The sequence below is a fragment of the Phyllosticta capitalensis genome, assembly GCF_038381095.1.
Source record: "Phyllosticta capitalensis strain CBS 128856 chromosome Unknown BKA78scaffold_11, whole genome shotgun sequence".
NCBI lineage: Eukaryota > Fungi > Ascomycota > Dothideomycetes > Botryosphaeriales > Phyllostictaceae > Phyllosticta > Phyllosticta capitalensis.
This window is the reverse complement of record NW_027117449.1, coordinates 622,390-638,463: the sequence shown is the minus strand read 5'-3', so window position 1 is coordinate 638,463 and position 16,074 is coordinate 622,390. Positions and strand designations below refer to the sequence as shown.

The 16,074-nt window shown below is 57.5% G+C and overlaps 9 protein-coding genes across 9 annotated transcripts; 5 read left to right on the top strand and 4 right to left on the bottom strand.

Moving 5' to 3' along the window:
* Positions 1 to 928: 928 nt before the first annotated feature.
* Positions 929 to 3,830, bottom strand: BKA78DRAFT_361600 (putative amp-binding enzyme; the record flags this gene model as incomplete). The annotated part of the gene is made up of 4 exons (XM_066892445.1): positions 3,049 to 3,830; positions 2,522 to 2,917; positions 1,450 to 2,301; positions 929 to 1,377 (listed from the first exon to the last, which is right to left on the bottom strand). The coding sequence occupies exons 1-4, from the start codon at positions 3,506 to 3,508 to the stop codon at positions 929 to 931; spliced, it is 2,157 nt and encodes a 718-aa protein (XP_066739686.1). The 5' UTR covers positions 3,509 to 3,830.
* Position 3,831: 1 nt separating this feature from the next.
* Positions 3,832 to 4,910, top strand: BKA78DRAFT_40185 (uncharacterized protein). Its single transcript, XM_066893128.1, has 2 exons — positions 3,832 to 4,280; positions 4,329 to 4,910. Exons 1-2 carry the CDS (start codon positions 4,085 to 4,087, stop codon positions 4,661 to 4,663), a joined length of 531 nt encoding a protein of 176 aa, XP_066739685.1. The 5' UTR covers positions 3,832 to 4,084; the 3' UTR covers positions 4,664 to 4,910.
* Positions 4,911 to 6,980: 2,070 nt separating this feature from the next.
* BKA78DRAFT_40153 (WSC domain-containing protein) lies at positions 6,981 to 7,958 on the top strand. The gene is made up of 2 exons (XM_066893127.1): positions 6,981 to 7,412; positions 7,517 to 7,958. Exons 1-2 carry the CDS (start codon positions 7,060 to 7,062, stop codon positions 7,770 to 7,772), a joined length of 609 nt encoding a protein of 202 aa, XP_066739684.1. The 5' UTR covers positions 6,981 to 7,059; the 3' UTR covers positions 7,773 to 7,958.
* Positions 7,959 to 8,144: 186 nt separating this feature from the next.
* Positions 8,145 to 10,089, bottom strand: BKA78DRAFT_258109 (kinase-like domain-containing protein; the record flags this gene model as incomplete). Its single annotated transcript, XM_066885253.1, has 4 exons — positions 8,145 to 8,722; positions 8,804 to 9,053; positions 9,100 to 9,294; positions 9,358 to 10,089. 4 exons carry the CDS (start codon positions 10,087 to 10,089, stop codon positions 8,145 to 8,147), a joined length of 1,755 nt encoding a protein of 584 aa, XP_066739683.1.
* A 306-nt stretch (positions 10,090 to 10,395) lies between these two features.
* BKA78DRAFT_324932 (uncharacterized protein) lies at positions 10,396 to 11,071 on the bottom strand. Its single transcript, XM_066889325.1, has one exon. The coding sequence runs from the start codon at positions 10,832 to 10,834 to the stop codon at positions 10,589 to 10,591; it is 246 nt and encodes an 81-aa protein (XP_066739682.1). The 5' UTR covers positions 10,835 to 11,071; the 3' UTR covers positions 10,396 to 10,588.
* A 463-nt stretch (positions 11,072 to 11,534) lies between these two features.
* BKA78DRAFT_238793 (yippee zinc-binding/DNA-binding /Mis18, centromere assembly-domain-containing protein) lies at positions 11,535 to 12,395 on the top strand (the record flags this gene model as incomplete). The annotated part of the gene is made up of 3 exons (XM_066883891.1): positions 11,535 to 11,638; positions 11,723 to 12,200; positions 12,297 to 12,395. Coding segments are annotated over 3 exons (681 nt in total), but the record flags the coding sequence as incomplete, so codon positions are not given.
* A 136-nt stretch (positions 12,396 to 12,531) lies between these two features.
* On the top strand, positions 12,532 to 13,216 carry BKA78DRAFT_40121 (uncharacterized protein). Its single transcript, XM_066893125.1, has one exon. It carries the CDS (start codon positions 12,627 to 12,629, stop codon positions 13,038 to 13,040), a length of 414 nt encoding a protein of 137 aa, XP_066739680.1. The 5' UTR covers positions 12,532 to 12,626; the 3' UTR covers positions 13,041 to 13,216.
* Positions 13,217 to 13,975, top strand: BKA78DRAFT_40146 (uncharacterized protein). Its single transcript, XM_066893126.1, has one exon. The coding sequence runs from the start codon at positions 13,393 to 13,395 to the stop codon at positions 13,849 to 13,851; it is 459 nt and encodes a 152-aa protein (XP_066739679.1). The 5' UTR covers positions 13,217 to 13,392; the 3' UTR covers positions 13,852 to 13,975.
* A 170-nt stretch (positions 13,976 to 14,145) lies between these two features.
* On the bottom strand, positions 14,146 to 15,808 carry BKA78DRAFT_333543 (uncharacterized protein; the record flags this gene model as incomplete). The annotated part of the gene is made up of 4 exons (XM_066890098.1): positions 14,146 to 14,351; positions 14,427 to 15,099; positions 15,167 to 15,628; positions 15,722 to 15,808. 4 exons carry the CDS (start codon positions 15,806 to 15,808, stop codon positions 14,146 to 14,148), a joined length of 1,428 nt encoding a protein of 475 aa, XP_066739678.1.
* Positions 15,809 to 16,074: the final 266 nt, after the last annotated feature.

Genomic DNA, 16,074 nt, shown 5'->3' with positions numbered 1-16,074 from the left:
CGAGTCGAGAGGATGGCCGTTGTGGGCGGTGGGTGCAGGAGGGAACATCTGGGCAGGGCGACACGTGAAAGGGCAAATGGGGTGCGAGGGGGCGCGTCGACCTGCAGTGCAGTCGGAGTCGGGGTGCACTGGCCGGCAAGAGAATTTTACGAAAGGAGATGTCAAGAGTGGGTATTGCCAAATAATAATATAATTGTGTGTCGACGAGTCGTGGTCGTTGTCATTATTCCTATCACTCCATCGCCTCTATCGCAGCAGCCTTTACTACTCTCGATACCACTACGACCACGACGACTATGAGCAGCTACTCGCTATGCCCAAGCAAACTACATTGGTCGCCGGGGTACACATGGCGGCAGGGAAGACGAGTGGGGCAGCAGCCTTCATTATTATGTTCCTCTGCTGTGCATGGCATGCAATTGGAGTCAGTGTCAGGGCGCGCTTCCCCGACCCCGCTGTTGGTTATTGATTGGCCTCCCTCCCCCGGCCCAAGTCCGTCGACAAGTTGTTAATAAAAGAGAAGGAAATAATCCATCGCCTGGCCCTGCTGCATCGACTGCCCGCCACGTGACACGTCCACGTCCCCGGTCCATGTCCATCTCCAGTCGTTCTCTACAAAATTGCACTTGCGTACTCTTTTCCGAGCGGGAGGCGGCCCGTCATGACCTATCGCGCCGGTCCCCGACGAGCGGAGCACCCCTGGCACTGTGCTGCCCTCAACTCATCTCCTTGAATATGAGGGCATCCGACTTCCTCTATATGCTCCCCGATGTCTTCACAACTCCTCTCCCTCTCTTTCTACCTTCTCCTCCTCGGACTTGGGTCGGACATCCCTGCAACATGCGGCATTTGGCTCCTGCTTTGCTGCTCGGCACCGACACCCGTCTACATCTACACCGGATGTTGCACTCACTCTCCCTACCTACACCTACAGCTTCGCTCGCGATTCCGTCGCTCTGTGCACATGCTTGCCCCCATTCAAAAAGTATTCTTTGATCCTCGCCCGCGCAACCTGCACCACATCACCGTCTTCGATCGTCGCCGGCACCTGCACCTCCTTCTCAAAGTCGCCGTGCACCGCATTCTCGACCAGCTCCTTGAGAACCCGCCGCAGCGTCTTGCCCGACCGTGTCTTTGGAATCATGCCTTTGCCCTGCACCATGCCCCCGAGGCTGGCGATGCTCCCAATTTGCTCGCGAACCGCCGCCTGCACTTCGCTCAGCAGCCGCGAGTCTGGCACCGCCGGCACTGTCGAATCTACATGTTTTTGCACCGTTACAAATGCAAACGGTAGGTGGCCCTTGAGCGCATCTGGCACCCCCACCACGCACGCCTCGGCGACCTCTGGGTGCGATGTAATGGCCTGCTCAATGGCACCTGTTCTTTCGTCAATTTCTTGTTTCCTTTCGTCCGTTGCAAAAAAAAAAAAAAAAAAAAGACACCACTCACCGGTGCTAAACCTGTGGGCCGCCACGTTGATGATGTCGTCGGAACGCGACATGACATGGACATAGCCATCCTCATCCACCACGCCTGCGTCACCCGTGTCGATCCAGCGACCATCAAACCGCTTCAAGTACCCTTTGTAGAACCTGTCGTCGTCGCGCCACAGCGTAGTCATGCCCGTCGGCGCCAGCGGCAGACCAAGCACCAAGTTGCCCATCTGGCCTCGCGGCACCTCGTCGCCAGCGTCGTCGACGACTCTGACGTCAAACCCTGGCATCGGCTTGCCTGCCGACCCTGCTCGAAGCGCCAGCGGCTTGCATCCCTCGTCGCCTGCGGCATTCAACGCCAGCCCCGAGATGGGCGACCCGGACTCGGAGCTCCACCAGTTGTCGTTGACCGTGGCCTGCGGCGCGCAGTGTCTCTGCAGCAACCGCTGGTACATTTGGACGATGCTGGGCTCGCTCCTCTCGCCGGCCAGGAACAGGGCCGTCAAGTTGCGCAGCCCGCCGCGCCGTCCCACGCGCTCGAAAAACGCATTGTCGCCGTCCTCGCGGCGTATTGCACGCAATGCAGTCGGCGCCGTGAACATGGTCTTGACCTTGTACTCTTCGACGATGCGCCAGAAGGTGCCGGCGTCGGGCGTGCCCACGGGCTTGCCTTCAAAGAGCACCGTCGTGGCGCCCGCCAGCAGCGGGCCGTACACAATGTACGAGTGCCCGACTACCCATCCAATGTCGGATGCGCAGAACATGACATCGCCTGGCTTCAGTCCAAACATGTAGCGCATCGAAAAGTCGAGCCCCACAGCGTGACCGCCTGCCTGCCGTAGAACGCCTTTGGGCGAGCCCGTCGTGCCTGCAGACGAGTCAATGTCACTCTTGCTTGCTGGACTGAGACATGATGAGCAGGTCATGGCACAGAAGGTTCCTCGTATCCCGGGTGAGATTACATGGCTCACTTGCTCGTTGGCAGGCAGGAGTTGAAATGCCCATCCGACCAAGGAAGATTTGCAAGTGAATTGCTCTCCCCCAACTCTGGCTGCCGAGTCCACTCGTCCAAAGAAAACTCCACTCACCACTGGTATAAATAACATACAACCCCTCCTCACTCCGCACCGCCACCGGCGGCGCTCTCACGCCCCTATTCCGCGCGCTCTTGACGCACCGCTGCCAGTTGCGCTGCCCCGCCATCTTGTCCACCGGGTCCCAGCGCAGCTCGTCTCGCTGCCACACAAGCACCTTGTCGGGCTTGTGCGCGCTCCGCCGCACCGCGCCCTCGACCAGCGGCTGGTAGGCCAGCGGGCCCTTGGCCCCCTCGATCCCGCACGAGGCCGTCAGGATGGCCCGAGGTTGTGATGCCGTGATGCGCTGCGCCAGCGACGACGCGCTGAACCCGCCAAATACGACCGCGTGGATGGCGCCGAGGCGCGCGATGGCGAGGAGCGCGTAGAGCGCGGCGGGGATCATGGGCACTGCCGAGGTGATGGGCGTTAGCTATGTATTGAAAGGCGCGACAGACACCTCCACAACACCAAAAGAATGCCCGACCCTTGGCACTGAGGTAGGTGGTGACGGGTGACGACCATCAAGTAGGTACACTTACTATACACAACCACAACATCGCCCCTCCTCACCCCCTCCTCCCTCAACACCCCCGCCAGCACCTCCACCTCATCCAACAGCCTTGCATACGTGATCTTTTCCTTGCACCCGCTGACGGGCGAGTCCCACGCCACGGCGACACCATCGCCCCGCCCCGCCGCCACGTGCCGGTCCACGCAGTTGTAGCAGGTGTTGAGCTGCCCGCCCGGGAACCACGTCCACGACGGGTGCGACGTTGGCTGCTGCTGCTGCGGCGCGGAGGAGGACGACGATTCGGAGGAGGATGCGAAGGAGGATGGGGATGGAGGCAGGGTTTTGGTTGTTGTAGATAGCGCCGCCCGCGGCGACACGTCCCAGTGCACGTGCTGCGCTTGCGCCAGCCAGAAGGCGTCGCGGTCGGCGAGGGAGCGCGCGTGCGTGCGTTCTTGCGGATGCTGCTGCTGCTGCGGAGGTCCTCCCATGTCTGAGCGGTTGTTTGAGGGCGCGCGCGCGCGCGTTTGTGGGTTTTGTTCAGGGAGAGAGATGTCCAGTCTCAATGGACCCCGGACGACGCTGTCTAGGTATGTTTTCTTTGCGCGGCTGGCTTTTTCTAACCTAGGTTTCCAAGCTGCTGCTTTTCTTCAACTGGGCTTTGATTTGTCGGGGCGAGGTCAATTGCGCTGGAGCATTGATGATGCCAGAAACAACCTAGACGAATTGACGACGCGGCGATTGGTTTGGCTCGAGTGAGGGTGAGGAAGCGTCAATGTCGAAATGCGGTGCAGTGAGTAGAAACAGGAACAGGTCTAGCAGCAGTAGGTCGCGCGATGAGGTAAGGTAGGTCATGTAGCTAGCGTGGGGACGACGTTGTTGCGTTCCTTCCCCGCGATCAGCCTCGGTTATGCGGGGTACAAGAGGTGGTGGTTCCTGTTTGTGTACTTCCTTCCCCAGACACACCATATCCCCACCGAATTCCGGATGGTTGCGAATGAAATGTAGACCTCGGAGATCAAATACTTATGTTGGTTCCGAAGAACTTGGGCTTTTGAGCTTGTGAGATGATGATGATGGCTATAGGGAACATTCAAGCAACACCACAGGTCGCCTTCCATGGTGTCGCCATTTCCTTTTGCAACCCACCGTGTGGCCGTTGTTGTCCGCGAAAAGCAGCATCAAGTCGATTGGCTCGACCAAAAGCGACGCGAATACATGTTTGGACGAAAGCCAAGCAGACCAAAAGTCGTCGGGCGAACGGCAAGTCACTCCGCCCAGTCTAGCCTACTTAGGTGTTCATGTAGCCAGACACCTGGAACCACATGAACACATCGACCTTGCCCTTTCTCCCATACACCGACTCGAGTCCTACATCCTCTGCTGCTCCCTACCGCCGGCAGCAGCAGCACAGCAACAAGAAATGTCGCAAATCGGACGCCCACACCCAGACTCGGCACGCACTGTACAGTAGCAACATATGCGCGCGCGCGCGCATCGCATCAATCACATCAAACCTCTGGCCTCCGGGCATGGCATCCCTCGTCGACACACCAAATGCGGAAGTCGAGTCCGGTGGTGCAGTGCAGGCAGAGCAGAGCATCAGTCATTCAACTGCGTCCGATGCCCGTCTGCTAGGTAGGTAGCTGCAGTCGCAGCCCAGCCCAGCTAATTTGCAAATTTGTTGTTGCGAGGACAAGGGCATGTCCTCCTCTTTGCCAACGCTCAGGGTTCAGGAAAGGTGGGGTGGGGTGGTGGACCTTTTGATTGCGCGTGGGTTGTGGTTGTCGACAATGCAGGGCAGGGCAGGGCAGGCAGGCAAGCACCTAATAGAAGTCCAGTCCCCGCATCGAGAGCGGAGGTTGCCCCGATGGTGCTGGTGCTGTGTTCTTGGCCCCAAGTCCCTAGTCCCGACCCAACAGAATCTCGAAATGATGATAGGGCAGGGTAGGCCGCGAGACGAGATGGGGACCGACGAGACGAGGCGATCCTTGCCGGCCGGGTGCGTGAACGAACGTCGTTCGCGTGGAATTATTGGGGTCCAAGAAAAAGAATGTGGGATTTCTCTCTGCGACTTCTTGGGGGCGGAAGGACCCTTTTCTCGCGTGGTTTTGAATTGCCCCCAAAAGTCAAAAGTTGATGTTATGGCGTGATCTGGAAATGAGTGCGACGGGGGATACCTACCTACTTGGGGGTCTGGACGTCGATGGTGGTGGCTGCGGCTTCGTACTGCCAGACAATTGTATGGTCCGCTCCTCTATATCGTGGTTGATCAGACGGGAAGAGGCTGGCGGAAGATGCCATTTGGTTTGGGACTTCTTGGAAAGCGGGTTGATGAAGCCATGCGCCATCTCACGGCGGCACAGTGAGTACCAAGTCCCCCTTTCGCCTTGTGCGAATTGGACTGGCACTTCTTATCTTTCTACATACTGCATGTGGAATCATGATGCAGTTGATAGAAGTAACTAACAGCTGCGAAGGGCAGACCTGGACACTGAATATAGTGCACCTTGAAAATTGAACCTAAGGTTCTCTGCTTTACATGCTTCGAAATTTACTCATGCATTTTTCATGTCACTATTTCTAAGACACCACAACGCTTCTGGTCCAACAAAAATCGACCTCTAAGATATATAGCCATGCCACTCAAAGACTACTTGGACCTTTATAACAATAACAACGACACCCCTGCTGACCAAATGGAGACGGTGTCAGCACAGGCCATGACCTAAGCTGCGGCCCGTGCGGATCTCCCGCCCACCAAGCGAGCGAGCTGAAGACGTACTGCATCTTTGCTCCTTACGTCTTTTCCAACCACAAAACACCCGCGACCGGCTGCATACCCATCAATTCGACAAGCAGTGCGTTATTCAGCGTCAACTTGTCTGGACCCAAAGTGGCGTCGTCGGAAGAGAGTCATCTGCGCCGTCCCGCGTGCGAAACACCCAAGTGAGCCGACTCTGGGTCTGGAACATGGAAACGAAGAACGGCGCGACGGCCTCGGTTGCTTGCCGATGTGGCTTACTCCATTAATCACCGCAGCTGATGAGGCGTTGGGCTGGCCTGCCACTATGAAAGCCGTCGACGGACAGCCCGCATGGACGCGCGTGAAACCCGGAGCTCACGATGATGACGGAAAAAATTAAAAACCATGTGCTCGCCAGTTTGAAGAAAGGCCGAAAATCTTCGAGGAACATTCCCAAGCTCAGTGATCGCATGGTCAGCTGAGATTGATGTGTAGGTTTACATACTGCGACATGCACTCTTCACCGAGAACAAACTCCCCTCTAGGGCATATCCAAGAGTGCAAAAGCAGCTGCAACGGCAGACACATGGACAGAGACAAAAGCCATACAAACAGTCCAAAGCAAAGAGCTCAAAAGGCGACGCCACTTTCGCATTTGCCAGCGTTAGCCTGGATTCGCCAACCGCACAGAGCTTCGGAGCACGCGCTAGATAGCTAGCCAGCCAGCCGATGCTGCTGGTAGGGCAGAAAAAGAAGAGAAAGAAGCAAACACGACACAGCCCAGACACAATCGTCACAGACCGAGCTGGACTCAGCTCAGCCACAGCTCGAGCGAGAGAGCAGTGCAGCAAGCAGCCAGCCGACGCCACTTTGCGCAGCGCAAAACAAGAGGGACGAAAGGCCCAGTTCAACGGCAACAACAGAAGCAAACTAGTCTAACCTCGTGCAGTAGCTGGACGGCTGTCAAGCCCCATGTGGCTCAGACTAGAAGAACTGCCATGGGCTAGGCAGTCCTGTCAAAACATCATGTCACCATCCCTTTGCTCGCGTCTCTTCCTTCTACATCAAGGTGCCTTTTTTCTCCCACCGTCTAAACCGCCGATTGCTTCTGTGGTGGAAAGCTTGATCAAACAGTAATTGCTGTTGCGTCCCATTCTTTCTGTTTCTCTTCTCTCCTGTTTTGCGTCTTCGACAAGAGCAACAGCCAACCAGGAAGACTTACACCATCACCACCGCATCTACCTCGACGCCTTCTTCACCACCAACGCCGCCGCCTACACTATCCATCAAGACACAATGCCACGACCAACACTCCCCCTGCTCTCCATCCTCCTCGTCGCCCTTCTCTTCACATCCCCCACACTCGCCCAATCATCCTCCTCCTCCTCCACATCCTCCAACCCCTCTCCCTCGACAACAACAACAACAACATCCGACACCACCTCCCCCTCGACAACACTAGCCATCGCGCCCGGCGCCAGCGGCTACGTGTACGCCGGCTGCTGGAACGAAACGACGGGGTACGCGCAGGGCGGCGGCGTGCGCGCCCTGGCCGGCGGCAGCATGGCGTCCGACACGACGCTCACGGCGGCCAAGTGCTTCGACTTTTGCGCCGGCAGCCAGTACGCCGGGCTGGAGTATGGGCAGGAGTGAGTCTACTTTCCCCCTTTGTTTCTCTTTCCCGCTTGTTTCGACGGCAGCCGCACGCAGACCGAGGGACGACGATGCTGATGCCAAAACACGACACGCGCAGATGCTGGTGCGCGCCCTACCTCTCGGCCCTGTCGACCCGGCTGGCCGACGCCCGCTGCGACATCCCCTGCAAAGGCGCCAACAAGACGGCCTGCGGCGGCAGCCTGACCATCTCGCTCTTCAACCGGACGGGGGGCGATTCGAAAAGCGGCGCTGCTGCTCCCGGTCACGTCAAGATCGTGGCGGGCGGCGTAGGTGGTGTGGGCGCCGCCGTCGTGGCGGGCGTGGGATTCCTGTTGGCGCTTTGGGTCGTGTAGTGGGAGAAAGAGTGGGAGTGGGAGTGGGGCTTGGTGGATTTTGGATTCTTGTGTCGACGCGACGGCCGGACGGGACCGTGGGATGGAATGGAGGGGTTGCGAGCTGCATGTATGTATGACACAGGTCAATGTCGATATAGGGCGATGCCTTGGTTTGGACAGGATGACAAAGAGACAGCATCGAACAACCACACCAACCCCTCAAGCAATCATCCCAGTACGAAAAACGCGCCTTGCATAGGTAGGATTGACGGACAGCTAGATAGCTACAACGACTACAACTGCCGCCGCCGCCCCTTCAACATGATAAGAATAGTAAAGCCGTCCCAGTCGAGTCGACGCCCTTCGCCATAACAATCCTCGCCATCCCCATCACACCATGCCCAAGACGGCCGTCCTCATGACCTCCTTCGGCCGGCGATACGTATACCTAATAAACGCACCCTTTTTCCGCGCCTCGAGCACCTGCGCCTTGAGGTGCGGGTCGCGCAGCAGCTTGTCGCGCGGCCGCTTCCTCTCCCTCTCCTTGGCCTTGTGCTTGCCCTTGGCCTTTGCATTCGCCGCCGCGGCATTGGCATTTGCGTTGGCCCAGTACTGTCCCTCGCCACCATATCCCAGGCCGACGCAGTTGATCTGCGGATGGCGACAGCAGTCCTCCTTGGTCGCCGGGGGTGTTTTTGCCGGTTCAGCAGCAGTAGTAGCGCAGTCGCAGGCGCTCGACGAGTGCGTGTCCGGGGGCGAGGAGCCCAGGATCTGATGCTCGTCGTCAAAGTACTTGGTCAGGTCCTGGCCGTGGCGGATCTGAGGGACCCAGGGCGGGGGCTCCAGGTGCAGACGCTCCCACCGGATGCCGCAGAAAAAGGGGTGCGCCTTGATCTGGACCGCGTCGTCGGGGAAGACAAAGTTGACACGTGGATGCTGCCGCTGCGCCGATGGCTCGCCGTATGCTGCTGTTTGCGGGACTGATGATGTGCGATAGCTGAATCCCGCGCCGGTGCCGCGCATCCCGAAACTGCGGTGCCGTTGGTGACGAGGGAACGGTTGCGGGTGAAAGTTGTTTTCCTTGTACCTGGGAGATGAGAGCCGATCCTCCTTGTCCGTAAGAAGCAACGTGATGAGCTCAATGGCATTGTAGGAGACTGGTTCGAGGGGCCTCCGGGGGAGTACTTCGCCGCTATAGCGCTGCTCCGGAGGAAAGAAGAGGTGCTGGCGATGCGCTACGATCCTCTCCTTGGTTTCTTTGCGGTCTTGAGCAAAAAAGGGTGTTGCGCCGTAGAGGCACTGGCGACGGTGAGCCGAGTTCAACGCTGTGGGCACGCAAACGTACCTCGTAAAGAATAATGCCTATACTCCACCAATCGCATCGACCATCGTACTCCTCGCCTCTGATGACCTCTGGAGCCATGTACTGACTGGTACCAACAACGCTTTTTGCGAGTCTGCGCATCTGGTTTCTGTTCATCCACGACAGCGGATTTTCCTCCTTTGCACTCGCTTCTGCGTTGCCGGCCGAGTACTTTTCCTTGATGGTAAACATTGATGGCTTTGGTTGCATCCGCCCAAGGCCCCATGGAATACCGGAAACGCCGAGTCCGGCTGCCTTCTGCTTCTCCAACTTTTTGCGCTCATCCTCTTCGTCGTACTCGTCACCCTGAACCTTGACGCCAAACTTTTGGAGGAGGCTGTAGCGCTTGTCGCTAAAGTAGGACTGGTTGTGAGCCCAGTGGCCGTCAAAGGCGAGGCCAAAGTCTGAAATTTTCAAATGGCCGGATGAAGTGATTAAAAAGTTGTCAGGCTTGACATCACGGTGTATCCAATTCATCTTGTGGGCCTCTTCGACGCAGAGGATCATCTGAGCAACGTAGAACTGAGAGACTCGTTCATCCAAGACGTCGTATCTCACCAAAAGACCGAGAAAGTCACCCCCGACCATGTAGTCCATGACGAGATACAGGTTGGTGTTGTCCTGGAAGCTTGCAATCAGAGGGACTACCCATCGTGAGTTTTCCGAAGCCACCAAAAAGTCTCGCTCGGCTCTCAGATGGCCCTCTTGACAGTTGCGCAGCATCTCTGACTTTCGAATGACCTTCATTGCAAAGACCTGTCGGCAGCAGTCGGACGGACGCGGCCGTTTTCTTTGAGGCTCGCCCTTGCCGTCGAGGCGTTCAATGTCGGACTCGCTCTCGAGCCGCGGAGCCTTGGGAAGCGGCATCTCCTTTTCCCTGACGAGACGGACAACACCGAAGCTTCCTTTGCCCAGAACGCGAATCACTTCATAGCCAGCGAGGGAGATTCCTTTGGAGTTTCTCCTGACCATGGAGTGGCCCTTCCAGACACGGACCTGCCTCAGGTGGTCGGTTTCTGCACGCAGCCACTTCTTGATGGCATCTTCTCGCTCCTGTTTGGAAGCTCCCTGAACCTTCAGGCGCTCCTCGAGATCATCTCGCCTTCTTTGACGCGAGCTGGCTTTTGAAGACTGTAATTCATTGAAGTGAGTTTCGAAAAAGATCTTTGCAGCAGCGGCGGCCTCAATGGTCGCAATGGACGGCTTGATTGGATCCGGGTCTGCTTGCTGGACAGGAATGCCATTGCCGGACGAGGTGGAACGCGCAGACTTGTGCCGTGACAGGGTCGTTTCAGTGCTTCCTCCTGTGGGAGCTACCGTCGAGCCACTGAAGGCGCCGCTCTTGATTGGAGAATGGGACCGAAGCTTGGACAGGGCAGCCGACGCCGCAGAGAGGCCATTCGAGGTCGAATCGTGATAGGAGGTGGGTGCTGTGGAAGCCGAATGAGGAGGCGAGATGCTGTTTGACTTTTCAGGAGATGACGAGCTGTTGCTCACAACGGCATTGACGGCGCCTGGGGCAGACTTGCTGGACGAAGAGTCCTTTGCACGACCAAAAAAGATGCTGGGCCGGTTGTGGGGGCGTCGGTGAATGACGGTCCGCTTCTTGTAAGGGTTCTGGCTGAAAAAAGTCATGCTGGGATAGTGATGGAGTCGACAGGACGGCTGATGGAGCCGACTCTGGAGACGGAGAGTTGACCGACGGCGGACGAGGCATGTTGAAGCAAAGTCTACTGGGAATACAGTTGAGGAAGCAGCGAGATAAACAGTCCGAGGTTGGGCAGCACCTTCTCTTGCTCACGTCTGTGGTTGCCGAAGACGGACCTTTGGCTGTTGGTGGTGAGCTTGAGCCTAGGTGGTATTAGAGTAGCTCGGCGGGCGGACAAGATGGGGCATTCCCTGCTTTGGGATGCGGGCAAGCGCGTTTCAGTAGAGGGCGTGGGCACATGCGGGTCGAGGTGGTGAGGTGAGCCGCGCTCGTGATCCGATCTGCTGTCCACCTGCTCGACTCTGCTCCTCCAGCTCTTCCGACTTGACCGAGAATAAGACTATGCGACTGCTCCTCATCTCTGTTAATTCTGGTCTTTGTTCTCCCAGCCCAGCACTTCCTTCACCTCCATCGCCGTGCCGACCCGGGGCGCTCCACTCTTGCCCTACGTTATCTCTCTTATCGATTGTCTAGTGCCCCGCTCCCGGTCCGTCCCACACGTCACAATACCTACAACTCCATCCTCACCTCCGAATCCGCTCAAGAGGAGCCGCGCGATTCCCCTTCGCGTTGGGGCCCTTCACACTACTGCGCGCGCTTCCCTGGCCTTGACAGACTGCAAGTCTTGAATTGCCATCAAGGGCGCGCGCAAACCATTTCTACAACTTCACCTCTATTCATTGTCTCGTCACGCCATTCCTCACCTACAATGCATTCCTCACCCTCACCATTCCCCATTTACCTCCTCCCGAGCATTCCTTTCCGACGACGCTCTTCCAGCGCGACTACCACGACAAATGGAACCACCTCGGTGTCGAGCTCTCCTCCATCCACGGATCCTCAATCGAGCGCGCGCAGCACCAGCATCGCCTCAACCGACACTTCGAACTTGAGCAGCTCAGCGCCGTCGTCCCCGCCTTCATCGCCGCCGCGCTTCCTCTCCGGCCACCGCGCTCACCTGCGCTGCACGCGCTGCCTGACAGACCTTTGCTTGACGTCGCAAATCATCAGCAAGGGCTTCACAGGGCGCCATGGCCGCGCCTATCTGGTCGCGCCGCCAGACCCATATCCGTACTACGGCGACGGCACCCCCGGCGCGTACTGCGGCGAATTTGGCATGCAAGAGTGCCCGCGCGGCGAGAATAATCTGCCCAACACGCACACGCACAAGCCGGTACCGCGACAGCTGGTGACGGGGGCGCACACGGTCAGTGACATCAGCTGCGCGCTGTGCGGCGCCGTCCTGGGCTGGAAGTACGTGGCCGCCGACGAGGAGAGCCAAAAGTACAAGGTGGGCAAGTTCATCCTGGAGACGAAGCGCGTGTGTCGCGGCGTGTGCTGGGAGAACGAGGACGCGGCCGATGACGACAACCACGTCAACGGCGGCGCGCGTCTGCTCAAGGACAATCGCAACATGATGGAAGACGCCGCGAGCGCTGCTACTGCCGGCGTCGGCGACAAGGACGCCGAGATAGAGTTTGACAGCCAGGACGAGGATGAATGCGAGGATCTCTTCGCCGGCGTCTGGAGCCCGGCGCTGGCGAGGAAGAGACGGAGGGGCAGGCTCTGGAGGGATGGCCGCACCGGCTCCAATGGTGTCGAAGAGGTTTGAGTTAAGCTCAAGTCTTGGTCGGTTGAGTTCGACTCATACCTCGCCTGACCGGCGCGGAATGCCTTTCCTCTCCCTCTTCACCGCGTCGGTCTCGTACGTCCGTACGCACGATTGTCGGACTCAAACGATACACATCCTGGCAGCAATCTGCTGTTGGACCATGTACAGTCACGTTAGTCTGTACATGTCATGACGTGGGAGGCGCCCCTTCCTTTCTGCATAGCATTTGCATCCTCCATCCCATCTGCGCTTTTGGTTGGCTCTCGTTTGCTCTTTCGGATTGCGCGTACTGTAGCAGAAGCAGCACCTCATGGCCAGACGGTTGGCCGACATCATTCGCTTTTTCCGCACCATTCTTCGAGGGCGTTTTTTGGCCTCGTCGGGATCGATCGGACGGAGGGGCGGAGACGGCTTGTGTGCGTACGTGCGTGCGTGCTGTTCTTGCTTCGGCGCTTCTTTTTGGACCTTGTTTTCGGATGCGACGCATTGTTTTCCTTGCGCTTCTTCTGCCCTCTCGCCTTGTTGTTCACTCCATTTCTCTTTTCGGCTGGACTGCGCTGGGCTGGGCTGGGCTGGGTTGCGCTAGCTGAGATTTTCATCTGACTTTCTGCTGACCACCGTGTCCAGTCGGTGGCAGCGGCAGAGGGTGTCAAGGCTGCCTGCCAGCCTGCCTGCCATTGTTACTCACCCACCTACCTTACCTTATGCTTCAACGACCTCAATCACCTGATATGACTGGAAGAACGGACGGACGGACCCATGGACTTGATACCCCCTTCAATACCCCCACCCCTACAACCATCTCCTTATCTCCTCCCCTTTTTCTCTTCTTACTCACACTTACTCGACTCGCCCCTATAATGTCTTGGATACTACTCGTCTCTCTTCATCATCCTTTTGCTCTTCCTCTTCATTTCTAGGCATATCCATACAGTTATTAGTTAGTACAGTAGTAATGCGAGCCTACCCACCTTTTACTCACATTGATCCATCTCTCTGTTGGTTGTCATGGCAGAGCGGAGTGCCAGAGTTGGAGCGAACAGCAGGTTTGATTGGAGAAAGAAGAAAAATTTGTGACTTCTACCATTTCCCATTTCTTTCCTGCCCATTCCGAAGTCCCCACCCCCCCTTCGACCAACCATCCATCCGTATATTTTTTTCATCCATGCCCACACACAACCTACTCGACATATGCAACCACTTTCAGCCATCAACCCCCCATCTGTTGCGGTGGCCAATTGAGACTTGTGTGAACCTCCACCCCCCGTTTCCCCTCCCGTATTATATGCACCGTCGAACGCCTAGCCGCGAACCAACTTTTTTGTTCCCACACGTGGAAGCCGGCGACCATCCATGTCCGGCGCGCGAGCCGGGGGCCACAGACAAGTCTCTCAACTCCCAGTGTTTGCCGTGATTAAGAAAGGACAAGAACGTTGTAAAAAAAGAGAAGAGAGGGGAAAAAAGGGAAAGCAGGGAAGGATGGGCGCCTGAGAGATCCGTCCTCCCTGCACAATGCCTGCATCTCTGAAAATGCCATGCATGCCGCAATAATGCAAGTGGGATATCTCGAAACGCTGCAAGCAATCAACCGAGAGAGATGAAAACGCAACGACCCTGTTCCGGAGACGCCAGAGTGAGGAAGTTCAGTACGACGCTACGCGCTACGACCGTGCTGCTGCGCTCAGGGACAAAGAGGTCTTGTCCCTGTTTAGTTGAGCGAGACCATCTTGATGTCGAAGACGAGGGTCGAGTTGGCGGGGATCCCAGGGAGCGCCGTCTTGCCGTAGGCCAGGTGGGCGGGGACGGTTATCCTGCGCTCGGAGCCAACCGTCATGCCGGCGACACCAATGTCCCAGCCCTTGATGACGTCGCCAGCACCGAGCTTGAAGGCGAAAGGCTTGCCCTTCTTGTTCGCTGTGGCACCCGTTGAGTCAGTACGTGCTGCCTGTTGTGTGACTTAATCGAATGGACAGACGGGAAATAACTTACAGTCAAAGACCTTGCCGTTGGTCAGCTTGCCAATGTAGCGCATGCCGACGCGGTCACCCTTCTTCGCGGCCGGGCCGGTTCCCAGCTTCTTGTCGTCAATGGTGACACCCTGGACCGTCTTGACGCCAAGGCCGGTCTTCTGGTCCTTGCCCTTCTTCTCCTCATCCTTCTTGGGGAGAGGGGAGCCAGTGGGGCCCTGCTCGAGGTTCTTGGCGAACTGGACCTTCTTCTTGTCGGCAGGGCTGTCCTTGGCCTCCTCCTTCTCGACGGCCTTGCCCTCGTTGTTCTTCAGCTTCTTCTGCTGCTTCTTGCTGAGCTTCTCCTCACCAGCATTCTTGATCATGTCGTCGAGGCTTTCGGCGGCGCGCTTGTTCTTGCCCTTGTCGTTCTTGGCCTCGATGAGCTTGGGGGGCTCCTCGTCCTCGGAGGCGAGCTCCGTGATCCTGGGGTTCTCAAGGCCGTCGAGCTCGTCATCCTCCTCGCTGTAGTCGTCCTCGAGCTCATCCTCGTCGGGCGAGAGGTCGTACTCGTCATCCTCGTCATCTTCCTCATCGTCGTGGGTGTGGTCCGGAGCGAGGAAGTTACCAGTCAGGGAAATGTCGAAGTTGCCGGTGACCTGGAAGTAGACCTGCTCGTCCTCGCCGATGGTAATGTCAAGGGGCTGTTGGTAGTTCTGCAAAATGTCAGTAAATAGTCATGGTGCATGGAAGGTCCAGTTGTGAAACATTGTTGATGCTTACCTTTTCAGCATCGAGGGTGCAAAGGACCAACTCCTCCATCTCCATCTCCTCATCATCCGAGTCCTCGTCAGAGTCCTCGTCACTCTCGCCCTCGACGGCGGGGGCCTTGCCCTTGTTCTTCTTGACGCTCTTGGCGTCGTCAACGTCCATCTCGTCATCCTCCTCCATGGCCTCCATGATCTGCTTCAGAGCAGCCTCGGTGCGGGCCTTCTTCGACTTGGAGGGGTCGCTGGGACCACCGTTCTTCTCGTCGTCCGAGTCGCTCTCATCGTCGCTGATGATTTCTCCCAGACGAGCGCGGATGGCATCAGCGCTGTCATCGTCCTCGTCCTCGCTGTCATCCTCGTCGTCACCGGTGATGGGCTCGCGAATCAGCTTGAGGGTTGCACGAGCAGTGCTGCCCTTGGCGACGTCGCCCTGGGGCTTCGCGCTGGGGTCGATAGCCGCCATGGTGATGCGGAACTTTTTTTTTAGTCAGTAAAATTCTGCGCAAAGAACTTGGCGCGTTTGCACGAGAAACACCAATTTGCTCCATGAGAGCGATATGCGACTTACAGTGGCAGGGAACTCGGAAAGAGCTTGGATGGGCATGCCCCCAGCCGGGACTTCAAGGCCGTAGACGGCGACGGGAAGAAGAGGCATGGCGAATGTGGTGAATTAGTTGTGCTGGTAGAGTAAAGAGTGTGCAGTGTAGAAGATGTGCTTCGTACAGCAAAAATTTGACGGGAGAGAAAGAGATAGAAAGTTTGGGGAGGGCGCAGAGAAAAGATGGCCAGGGCGGTGGAGTTGAGGCAGATTGATCGGCCGTGGGAACTTTTTGCACCGGGAACCACCGCCAAGATTTCCGCGACCTGACGCCATGCCAAGTCGGGCAGTGATTGCCGCCATGACGCGCCCCACGATGACTC